At 40.5% G+C, this 12517-nt stretch overlaps 1 protein-coding gene across 1 annotated transcript in view; it reads left to right on the top strand.

The window, feature by feature from the left end:
• The window catches only part of plxna2 (plexin A2), a 162068-nt gene that overhangs the window by 131126 nt on the left and 18425 nt on the right, over window positions 1-12517 (top strand). The window contains exons 18-22 of the mRNA XM_030733005.1: window positions 690-929; window positions 1780-1923; window positions 2371-2605; window positions 4222-4364; window positions 5564-5832. Coding sequence (XP_030588865.1) covers window positions 690-929; window positions 1780-1923; window positions 2371-2605; window positions 4222-4364; window positions 5564-5832 — 1031 coding nt within the window. The remainder of the gene's footprint in view (window positions 1-689; window positions 930-1779; window positions 1924-2370; window positions 2606-4221; window positions 4365-5563; window positions 5833-12517) is intronic.

The raw sequence follows: 12517 nt of genomic DNA, 5'->3' as shown, positions 1-12517 counted from the left end.
AGAGAGCTGGGAGGGAGTGAAAGGAGATAAAAACCTCTCGGAGCAGAGTGCTGTGCAGCAATCAATCCTCTCTCCCCTTCCCTCTGGAGCTGAGATGGGGAGGATGGATGGAAAACAGGCCTCTCATCTGGGCAAACTTGAGAGAAGTAATAAAAGAGCCATAGCTCAACCTCTTCCAGAGGAGACAGAGGAGAAATGCCTCCATCCTTTGTGGTTGTTGGCCTGCAGTGTTTTTTAGTGAGGCAGTTGGAGCAATTTATTTTCAATTTTATAGAGGCTTCCTCTACAATAAAGATGGATTTAATGACAGAAAATAAATCCTATTTTCTGAAAAGCATTTGGCCTTTATAGGTCAATTATAAGGCTGGTGAGCACCCTGCAGGGTTCATGTTGCAACCAATGTGTTTCAGTTAGGATCGCACTTTAGGTTACTGAAAACAGAGGATGGAACAGATTATAGAACCAGATAAAAAGACAAACTATGGCTATTCTGAGCTGTCTCAGTTTATTCTGGATGACTGAATTACAGCTCTTCTTTCATTTAAAGGGGGACAGGCTATCATTTCAGATGGTGCAGATTGTTTCAGTGCAACACATCCCTGGTATCATCACAGAAAGTAGAAAGTTTCTCTATAACATTTTTCTCTTGTGTGTGTGTGTGTGTGTGTGTGTGTGTTTGTTCTCTCTAGGTGTGTAAAGTATTGAACACCACCAGCATGAGCTGCTTTGCTCCTTCTTTGATGGCGGAGTACCATCCAGGTTTGGACACTGTGAAGCACGCAGACGAGTTTGGATTCATCTTCAACAACGTCCAAGCGCTGCTGGTCTACAACAACACTAATCTCCTCTACTACCCAAACCCTTACTTTGAGCCACTCAGCATCACTGGTGTCCTTGAGCAAAAACCAGGCTCACCCATCATTCTCAAGGTATAGGAAAAGCAGATTAGTATACTTTTAATCTACATAGCATTTGCTGGTTGAAGCCACACAGACTTACAGTATCACATCATCATACTTATAATTTGTATTCTGCTGCGAAGACACCATTTCAGTATATCCACAGTTTTTTTTTGTTTGTTTGTTTGTTTGCTTGTTTTTTATCTCTGGTTGGATTTTATATGCGAATCCTTTGGCTGGTTCCCGATTATCTGTATGCATACTTGTGTAAAAACCAAAATCACTCTCACAATATTTTTCAAATATTTTGTAGTTGCTTTGAGCTTCCTTTGTAATATACCCCTCTGGATATTGTGTTCACCCTTTTGGTTGTGTGTCTGTGTTTTTTTGTGTTTGTAATTGCTACAATCTCTGCTGCACTCTTGGTCAGGTTGGTGTTGGAAAACAGATTTTTAAACTCAATTAGACTCTTTACCTAGATAAATAACAGATATAATAAAATTATATCCTTGGGATTTTAATTCTCACTCAGTCATTATTATGTTTGGATAATAACAGCATTTAGTGCCTGTATTAGTTTTTTCTTTTATTATTCTGCTTGGAAAATGGAGGGCAAAGATTTTGTTGAGTGATATATTTTGGTCGTTTCTCCTGATTACCAGCTGTTCCCACTGTAAAATACATCATCAGCCTTTCTGATCTCAGTATGGAATCCTACTTAGTGGCAGCTGTGCCCAAACCTAGGGATTTAATTTAAACTGTATTCAGGTGACATATTTTTGTGGTTCCTTTTTAAAAAACGTTTGATTTTTGTTGATATGTGTGGTTTTCTGTCTGAGTTTACCTTCTAATTTTACATCCCTCTGCTCTATGCCCACAGGGCAGAAACCTGGTTCCTCCAGCATCAGGAGGGGTGAAGCTTAACTACACAGTACTAATAGGAGAGACTCCCTGTTCTGTCACTGTGTCTGAGAGCCAGCTGCTGTGTGAGCCTCCCAACCTCACTGGCCAATACAAAGTCATGGTCAGTACTGGTCTGTTCTGTGTGTTTGTTATGGCCCTAACTTCTTTTCCCACTTACTTTCCATCTATCCCTGTATTTGTGATTTCTTCTTTATAATAGTAAACCTCTCAGCTCTATTATCTGTACTCTCATCATTGTGAATTCAGCTGAAGAAACGGGGTCAAAGCAAGAGCAGCATGGCTGTGCTCTAGATGTCAGAAGGTTCTGCCACCACAATTATTTTTAGTTACCCGTTTGCTTATTGAGTGCAATCTTCACACTGTTTCCCTTTCAATGTCATCATATAGGTGGCCATGTGTTTGCAGTCAGTATCAATTTTAGCAGACAATATTTGCCGAGGTTTTTATCATAATTTTTAAGACTTGGCTTAAGCATTGCTGTGGTAACAGTTATCATCAGTGCTTTAGTTTTAATGATTTCACTGTGACGTCTTGCCTTTCTTGGCAGGTTCAAGTTGGTGGTCTCCATGTGTCCCCGGGTGCCGTGCACATAATGTCTGACAGCCTGCTGACCCTTCCAGCCATTGTTAGCATTGCTGCGGGTGGAGGTCTCCTCCTCATCATCGTCATCCTCGTCCTGATCGCCTACAAGCGAAAGTCACGTGAAAACGATCTGACCCTTAAGCGCTTGCAGATGCAAATGGACAACCTGGAATCACGAGTTGCCCTAGAGTGCAAGGAAGGTTAGTGTTAGAATAGAAGCGTTTACATCCAGACCTGGTGCAGCACTGTGCGTCAGCCCACTGATGAAGTGACGATTGTAGACTGAGCATGATTTGCTTGGAATATCCATTTACCGCCGGTGATTTTGGAGGCCTCTTTATCACTCAAAACAAATAACAAGCATAAATGTGTGCGTGTATATATTATAGTAGTTGAGGCAATTCCCAGCAGTCAGTATGTTTTAAATAATTCTGTGAAAATTTCTCCAAATCTGGGTCATCCTTGTTATTTATCACAAAAGATTAACTCATTTAGCCCTCCATGTGACCGTTCTCATCATGTACTAAATCCTTTTCTTTCTGATTTCTAGTTTGCATGATGGAAACAAGCTTGCATGCATACAAATATGAATGAATTTGGCATTATATTAACACATCCCAGCAAAATGCATATTAGACATGACACATGTCTTGTTCTTGTATTTTATATGATGCTAAAATTCTACATTGTTTTTATACACTGTGTGTGGTTCTACCTTTGTGTGTGTATATAATGTATATTTTTTTCAGAAATGTGTGATATGGTAAAACAAAAGTGAGCACTGACTGCTCTCGTTTCCTAGTTGTGAGCGTCACATCATTTCCACATTGGTACTTTGAAATAAACACTGCTGATTGCCCCTGATGTCATGATTGGGGTTATTTTAGCCAGTCGGTGGCAAAAGTGAGGTTCAGGTTTGACAGTGTAGAGGCGATTTCATCAGCCAGAGGGGACCTTATTACTTATCCCCTCCAGCCACCCCTGATCAGCTGTCCCAGTGTTATTATGTAGTAATAGAAAAGAATGGTCAAATGACAGACAGACACAGACAGAGAAGCAGATAAAGTAGGCAAACTGGGAGAATCACACACAGGTAGCCTTGGGAAAGAAGAAGATTAATGTTTTAACCATTAGCACTGGCCTGGCGAGTACTTTCCCCGCGGGGTGGATTTAGATAGCTACCTGAGTTCCTCCTTATGAGTGTGTATATATATGTGTTTCCATGTGTTGGTGTGTAAACCTCTGAGTCACAGGGGACTTTGGTACCAGGAGGTGAGGGCTAAGACCGGTTAGAGATGGTGGGGTTTGGAGGAGGGTTTTAGGAGACGACTGCTGCTCCTGTGATAGGCTGCAGGCAGGGAGCCTCCCCAAGGGCGGCAAAGTAAAGCAACAGAGCCGTGGGCTTGAACCAGAGTCAGTCAGGATGGAGCCAATTAACTAGTGCTCACCTGCAGCCTCACACTGAGATGACACACACTTTGGGGCCTTTGCTACAGCCAATTTACTGGCTGGTAGATAAAAATGAGTGGGAAAGTGAATGTATGTGTGTGTGTGTGTGTGTGTGTGAGAGAGAGGGGGGGGGGATCTATTTGTTTATTTATTTTTTGGGAGAGAGATGTAAAATATTGAGTTTCTCTGACATGAAGACTATCTTGAGCTTTCTGTCATCTTCATCATAGCAGCAGTAAGCCCCATGAAGATAAGAAGGATTCACAGATTTGGTCCTTGGGGATTAAATAACGGTTTTATTTTCAGGATGCATTTCACAAGCATTCCCTTCAACTTGTCTCATTTCCCTGCCTTCCTTCTCTTCCAGCCTTTGCTGAGTTACAGACAGACATCAATGAGCTCACCAGCGACCTCGACAGAGCTGGTATCCCCTATCTGGATTACAGAACCTATGCCATGAGGGTCCTTTTTCCTGGCATAGAGGATCACCCTGTCCTCAGAGAACTGGAGGTAACTATGGACAGAGTGCAGGGAGGGTAAATAAAAAGAGAGGAAGGGCAAGGGAACTTTAGTCTGAGCTAAAATAAATACATAAATATACAAAGAAAGTGCTAAAGCCAGAGTGCGTCTGCCCTGACCACTTCCCCTGTAGGGTAACCATAAGCGGGAAATTGCTCAAGGGGGGAAAGGCTACCAGTGTGCTATCTATCCTTTCTACACTCTGCTCCCCCCCAACACACGCAGTCAATCATGCTGGGCAGCATACACACACACATATATACACCTCGCATGCAAGCTCCCTCATGGAAAACAGGGTCCCAGCACATGGCTATTTCATCCACTAGTGGCTGCAGTATGAGGGGTAATGAAGTGAGTAATTCCCAATCCTCAAGCAGAACTTTGGGTTCCTCCAATGGGGGAGAAACTGACTGTTTAAGACTTTTTCCTCCTCTTTGCAGTGCCAGAGTAGTGCTAGGAAATTATTATTTTATGTTGGATGTGGTGGTGTCAGAGGATGAGACTATCGAGTATAAGGGGGATTCATCGCGGTAGAGATTGTATGTAGCAGTGTGAGATCGAATAACTAGCTATGCCAGGTAGTTAGTTAAGTGGCTAGTTGCTCAGATAAGGACAGCCATGTTTGCAAGAGATCAAAGGCAGTGACGATTCACTTAGTGAGCTACATAAATTTGGCATTTTGTGTGACATTTTGTGTTTCCTGCCACAGGACCCATATGTTTATGCAAACTGTCATGCATTCACACAAGTACAAAGGGAATATTACTTAGATTATTTTACCCATGATGCTTGCTTAACATTTAACTAGAGTACAATGCTTTATAAAGGGGATCCGGTCAATAATTGATTCAGATCTTCTCAGTGAGTCATCATGAGTGAGAACTTTTTTCTGCCTGAGGTGAAACATGAGTGAAGATTTTGGTGCTTTTGGAAAAATCTCTCGTGTGTGTGAGTGAGTGAGTGAGTGAGTGAGTGAGTGAGTGAGTGAGTGAGAGAGTGAGTGAGTGAGTGAGTGAGTGAGTGAGTGAGTGAGTGAGTGAGTGAGTGAGACAAGGGAATAAAGAAAGTTAAAGCGCAAAGAACCTTTTCAAAAAAATATTTCAGCAGCATATCATTAATGTTATTATGAAACAAATTAGTGCTTGATACTCATTAGCCTTAACACATGCACTGTTACTCCCCTTTTTCAGGTGTCAGGCAATGGCCAGCAGAATGTGGAGAAGGCCCTGAAGCTGTTTGGCCAGCTCATCAACAACAAAGTGTTCCTGCTCACCTTCATCCGAACACTAGAAATGCAGCGCTCTTTCTCCATGAGGGACCGCGGCAACGTGGCCTCACTTATCATGACTGCCCTTCAAGGACGACTGGAGTATGCCACCGATGTCCTTAAACACCTGCTGTCAGACCTGATTGACCGCAACCTGGAGAGCAAGAACCATCCCAAACTGCTGTTGCGCAGGTAACATGGCGATAATGTTTTTAAGTGACATAAGGGCTTTGTGTCCTTCTGAATCTAAGCGTAACTTATTTGTTGCATTTTAATATGCGGACTTACAGTAAATTTCCTGATGAACAACAACCTATAAATTCAGAGGAAAAGCTTTTTTATTCATAGTTTCATGTAATTATTTTTTCAAATGGTTAAAAAGAAGAAAGAAATGAACACAAAGTGAGATAAACAAAGGTCTCGCTATCATGCACAATAGCAGTGAGAATACTTTAATCCTTGGTAATACTGTTTGCTTGGCAAAGCTTTATAATATTCATAAAAAAATAAAAACACGCAGCATTACTGTTTATCCACTCATATGTGATCCTGTTCTTTGCTATCAGTTATGCGGATACCAAAAACAATGTTTGTTAGATGACTATATAGTTGGCTATATGATGTTCATGGTTTTAGAAGGATGGACATGTATTCATTTAGAGTCATATGTTCTTTAACCTTTTTCTTATGAGTGGATGTATTCTTATTTTCCCATGTTTCTTATTACAAAGACTTGTAATTATTGTTATGGTACTTGAACATCTGCAACACAGTGAGACAAACAACATGCAATATTTGCATGAGGAGCAACCTCCGAGTTCTCTGCATAATTTCACATTCTCTCCAGCTCCCCCCCCCCCCCCCCCCCCCCCCACCTCCCACCCCCCCACCGTGCTCTCTAAATACCAATGTCACTGTAACTTATCCTCCAAGCTAAGGCTCCTTATAAAACATTTAAAAGTGGTTCAACTTAACTTTTTTCTCCTTGTATCAAGTGTACATTGTTTCCCTGGGAAGTTAGCATGACATGCTAAAATTTTAAATACCTACTAAGTTGTGGCCCAAGTGTCCTCGGCTGGTTTTGGTGACTTTGTAGGTATAGAAATGTAAGTAGTTCAAAAACAAATCACAAAACACAGTCCTCCCTAAAGCCTGACTGCTTTGTGCATGATTTTGATTGTTTACTTGACTTAATAAGATGAGACAGTGAGACCAGGCAGCTGCTTTGTTTCCAGACATCATCTTCTTTCTGCTGTTAATGCTCCTTATTACAGATGTTAAGTGTTTCTATTAAAAAAAAAAAAAAGAACACGTTAATAGTCAGGCTTAAATTACTGCCAGATAGAAAATACCGTGCATATTGACACTGGAATTGACTAAAGCGGCACAGCATCAAATGGACCTGGATTAAGCTGTTATTTTACGTGACAGCGGGGGCTTCATGTCACCTCTAAGTTTTCATTATCCATTCTTATTAGGAACGCAGTGGTACATAATCCTCAGGTCCTGCCTTTGCAGCCTGGAGGGCTAAATGTCCTATCGTTTTTACATTTCAGTCCCCATTTTTATGAAAAATTTAAGGGATTACTGATTTGACATGGCTCTCGGGTGTTGTTGTCTTCCTCTTTGCCTATTTAGAGAAAAGCCGACGTGAAGCCAGCCAACTGACACACACACACACACACACACACACACACACACACTCACACATCTGTGATGATAGTCAAATTGAACATTTCTCTAAGCAGTAATTGTGTTTGTGCGGGCCGTAGAGCAAGTCTGCTTTTTTTTTTTTTACCATTTTCCCTTTCAGTTGTATTTTCTGTCGTGTCACTTCAGTCTTTTATTATATACAACAGGATAGTGAAACACCAGCTACAGTATTATTCCAGTTAAGTTCCTCTTTGTTTTGCGGTTGTAATAAATTAGCTGTATGTTAACAGATGTGTGTGCTTTTGTGCTCTTGTATTTTTCGGGGTACTGTGCATATTTCTGTACATGTCATGCACTTTAGAACACATTTTACTGACATACTGGAGCGAAGAATGAATCTGTGTTGTCTGTATTGGATTCCAGTGATGTAAATACTTTTTCTCAGAATGTGATTGCCAATGCATTATTTATGAACAACATTATTTATGGCAGAATTCACATAACTACAGTAGTTCAAGGACATCCAGGGCAACCAAGTCAATAATTTCACTCATTTACAGTTGGTTGAAAATTCATCTAAGACCAGGTTTTCAAGCTAGCAGGTTCTACCTTTTAATAGAAAACAATAAACGCAAGAACTACAAAGATACAGAATTGGTGACATCTGTAACCAATCAGGCTGTTTGTGGCTGTGGTTTAATATGTAATGTAACCAAATCGTTGCTTATTAAAGCACATACTTTCCCATATGCGATATCCACGTTTCTGCCACCAAAAGCCATCCAGCATAGTGTTAGTCTACCTTTTAGTACTTTCCAATATCCCCAGTCTGCCTGTGACACAGAGCCCCAAAACTATTTATTACTGAAGATGAAACTCTCTAAATAGGTCACAAACAAAATCTTTCATTTTTATAACAGACAAAATCATTTTTCTAAAACACCTAGGTATTGTAGTTTTCAGTTAGTGATACTTAAAGGTAATTTGTGGCTTACTTGGGGACTATTTAGGCCACAAATTTGGTGCTGCAGGACAGCATATAAGGGAGTTCACTCAAAGTGCACTGCAGTGCCCAGATTTGTCAGCAGAAGATGTCACCTAGTGCAACACCTAGTGTGGCGTATTTGTGTGGTTTTAATAGGTTTCAGATAGTTTACAATTAAGAGGTGTTTTTTGAAATCAGCTTTTTAATCCTATTTGTATACTATTCATACATGACCTCACCCTACCACACCACCATTCCCCAGCCAACACTCCCTCATATCCTGACCTCCAAACCACCAAGGAAACATGCTCAGGCAGTGAGAGACCAACAAACAAATACTAATGCCAAAAAAAAAAATTTTACTCATCCAAAGCCCCTCAGCTCTTCCACCCCATGAGCACCACAGACAGAAATCAACAGCATCTAAGCCCAAAAGAAACCTGACACATAGATTTAGTATAAAGTAGTAGTAGTAAATACACCAATCTCCTCCATCAACCATGGCACCCAAGATTGCACACAAAACGCACAGTTGCGAAACAACCAAATCACAAAGAGCGTGTTTTTATGTGTGCATGTGCAAACTAAAATGTTTATTTAAAAGGAAGACTTGGCAGGGAATATTTAAAGTGTTACAGAGAGACATTATATACTGTGGTGTATGTAAAAGAGCACAAGTACAGTATATGCACACAGGTTTTCCAGCAAAGCAAGGTGCCATAATTACCAAGCTTTATGTGGGAGGATTATGTCCCAGCTTTCTGTTCAGTGAGTTTGTGTGAGAAGCTGGAGCACCACGCTGTTACTAGCCTTTCCACAAAAAAGAAAGGAGAAGACGGGGTGGGGGGGGGTGGGGGGGGTGGGGGGGGGGGGGGGGGGCTGAGGACACGTATGCTTCAGGTGTGGAATTCTAATTAAACAACTAATAAACATATGAATTGAGCACATTACACTGAGGTTTGCAACTCTTTCCACAGATAAATTTCCAAGTTACATGTGCAGCACGTTCAGGATGCTGACTGTCTCTGATTAACATTGACCCTGCATCTCCTCTGTCTTCTCACCATCTCTGCCGCCTCCATTATAGCTACTTTTTTGTAGTCCGCTCACATATTCTGTCTTTCACATGGGCCGATTATCTCCAGATATTATGTTTTCTATATTTGAGCATTTAATTGCTGATGCACTATCTATACTACATTGGGAATGATAATGTTAGATTAATTAATATCCACGTGCAGTTATAAGGTATGCAGCTTTCTTGCCTAGTGTGCAGGTTTAAAGGTGGGTTAAATGGAACAGGCTGTTAAAGGAACATCCGTCTTCCTCAGGTGTCTGCACAGATCTGATAGTACATTTGCTAAAAGCAAATTTGACCTTATAGTGACTAATATGCACATAACTTTAATAAATATGTACCGTAACAGAAATGCATCGTGGAATTTGCATTAAATTTCTGTTCTTTCCCTTAAAGAAGTTGACACTGTGAATAGGTTGAAGAATTATGTCCTAGAATTAAAACGAATGCACGTGACGTGCCTCCTGGCAGAGTAAGCATGAAAAGTAAATCGTTGCCATCTGCAGTATTTGAGGAAGTAGTTAACCTCATAGTAGCTGAAAGGAATACAACACAGCTTGTGTCACTGAGAAAGTTTGATGGTAGGTTGAATGGGTCTGAAAGCCAGAGGGGAATTTGGAAATGTTATACTATACCGTGCAACTCACATTAGTTGTTATGTGCTATATACACACGTTTTACTCTTAAGCTCAGCAAAGTGCCAGGCCCCATTTTACCATCAATCATATCAGACCAGTGAAAGAAAAAATGATAGGACATTGTACATTATCTTTCATTTATGCAGTCCAAGTTCCTGGAATCATATTTGAAGGGTGCACTCCACGCTCTTCTGAGGCTTGTTTTTTTTTTTTTTTCAGAGAAACTCCGGTCTCTTTGGTATTTAAAGATTTCAAATGCCTTCTGTTGACTTTGTCTTGATGAGGAAAGATTTTGGCTCACGGTCACTTTCATTCTCCTAAAAGCTTTTTGAAAGCAATATCTAAGCTTTGTGTTTGATTTTTTTTTACCACTCTTCAGTGCGCTAAGTGGAATTGATGAAACACCCTATAATGTTTGGATTGTATTTACCACCATTAGCATTTTTGTGTTCACTTTCTCTCTGCGTCCCATCAGTCCAGTTCTGCCTCTCTCCATGTGTATGTTGTCCTCTGCCTGGCTTTCTGCCCATCCATAGTTAATCTAACCTCTGCATGTTTAACGACCCCTACCAAAACATGCTAGGAAAGCCTCTTCTTTTCCGCATTAAAATCTCTTCTCCATTGTCTCCTTTTTAAGTTTTGTCAAAGCCACTTGCTTTGCCCAGTTTCTTTCACTTTCTCTTCTTTATAATGCTCTTTTAATGGGATCACTGAGCATTGCTTCCATCACCTTGAGACTTTTCAATCTTGTGTTATTTTTCTCCTACGCATTTTTGTAATGAGATTTCCGCCCATGCAGAGCAATGGAGTACAGCATTATTAAGAGCACAAGTATTGTGTTTGGCATTAGTTTCATTGAAAGACATTTCACTGGCTGCTAATATAGCCCCCCACCCCCCCACCCTAGCTGCCATTAGGAGACCAGCGATGGGGCCCGTCTTAAGCACTATGTGGGATAATGAAATCCTGATGTTCATTAATGAAACTCAATTAATAGAAAGAAGGAAGTGGAGGCAGATGAGGAGGAGGACAAGAAGGAAAGGAGGAGGAGGAGAACAAAGGGCTCCCCCCCACCCGACATTCAAGAGGAGAGATATTAAAGGGGAGTCAGCACAGCCCCCTCACAAAGGCTTTATTTGACTTCCTTCTTCGGGACTTGCTGAGCTTATTAAAATGCTTAATAGGTTCCATTAACTTCTAACACACTCAAGTCTCATACAAGCAGGGAGGGGCACATGGTAAGCATGTGGTGGGTGTGTGTGTTTGTGTGTGTGTGTGTGTGTGTGTGTGTGTGTGTGTGTGTGTGTGTGTGTGTGTGTGTGTGTGTGTGTATATAAAGATGGGTGAATTCTTGTAGAGGAAGGAGGGCAATTACAGAGGGATTTGGAGTATTGTCCAAAAAACTGCACAATACATTTAAGTTTATTCAGTATCAAAATACAGCCTCAGGCTCCTGATTATGTTTTCAAATTAAGTTTTTTTTTTTTTTTAATACTGTGAAGAAATACTGCATTTGTGCCTTTCTTTCTTTAAATATGTATTCTCTCGGTTGTGCATTTATGGTACTATGCAAAAGTTTTAGCCATCCCCCATTTCTTTGTATTTTGCTTCCAAGGAGCCACACTTTCTTTTATTTTTTTAAGTAGTCTTGAGAAACAGTTCTCCAGGCTTTCTGAAGGTCTTTCAAAGTTCTCCATTTTCAGAGGGCTGTTTTTTTTTTTTTTGTAAAAGCACTAGACACTAACCTATGAATCAATCAAACATGAAAGGGCACCTAACTCAAGGGATGAACCAGCCTTGCTTCTACACATAACATACAACCTAGCAAAGAACCAAATTTGAATTGTATCTTTAGGCACTTACTAGTAACCTGTCATCATTTGTTCCCGTTTCTTTGAAAAATACCAAAGATAACAAAGTTTGACAGGCATAAAATTATATTTTTGCACCAACAATGTGATTCCCAAAGAGCTATTTAGTCGAAAACTTGGCATATCTCAGCATGGTGTGCAGTGTGTCCTTAAAAATTCTGAGGAAACTGAACAAATGGAGGACAAAAGTAGAAGTGGCAGGCTGTTCAGCTATCTACAGCAGATGAACAAGTCATATTCATAAGAAACAGGAAAAAATCCAGCAAAGACCTGGCACAGGACCTGAGAGATGCATCTAGCCCTTCAGTTGATCCATCTACTGTTCATGGAAGCCTCACCAGAAATGGTCTCAGTGGAGGTGTGGCTGTCAAGAAGGAATTCATAAGGAATGGAAATAGGGAAAAAAGGCTGAGTTGTGCCAAATTACACAAGAACTGACTGATCATACCATATTACCTATAACGTTGACTAGAATTGTACAAGCCCTGTTTTTGCCTTATATACTGTATTTTCATATATGTTTCTACATGTTTCAATAAATTGCTGCACTCATTTTCCTGGCAAAATCTAAAAAAATGAGCAGTGGGTCAAGACTTTTGCACAATACTGTATTTATACAAATGTTGAAATGATAAAAAGGGTGGAGCTTGTA

Source organism: Archocentrus centrarchus, chromosome 7 (genome assembly GCF_007364275.1).
Source record: "Archocentrus centrarchus isolate MPI-CPG fArcCen1 chromosome 7, fArcCen1, whole genome shotgun sequence".
Lineage (NCBI taxonomy): Eukaryota > Metazoa > Chordata > Actinopteri > Cichliformes > Cichlidae > Archocentrus > Archocentrus centrarchus.
This window is presented reverse-complemented; position numbering and strand designations above follow the sequence as displayed.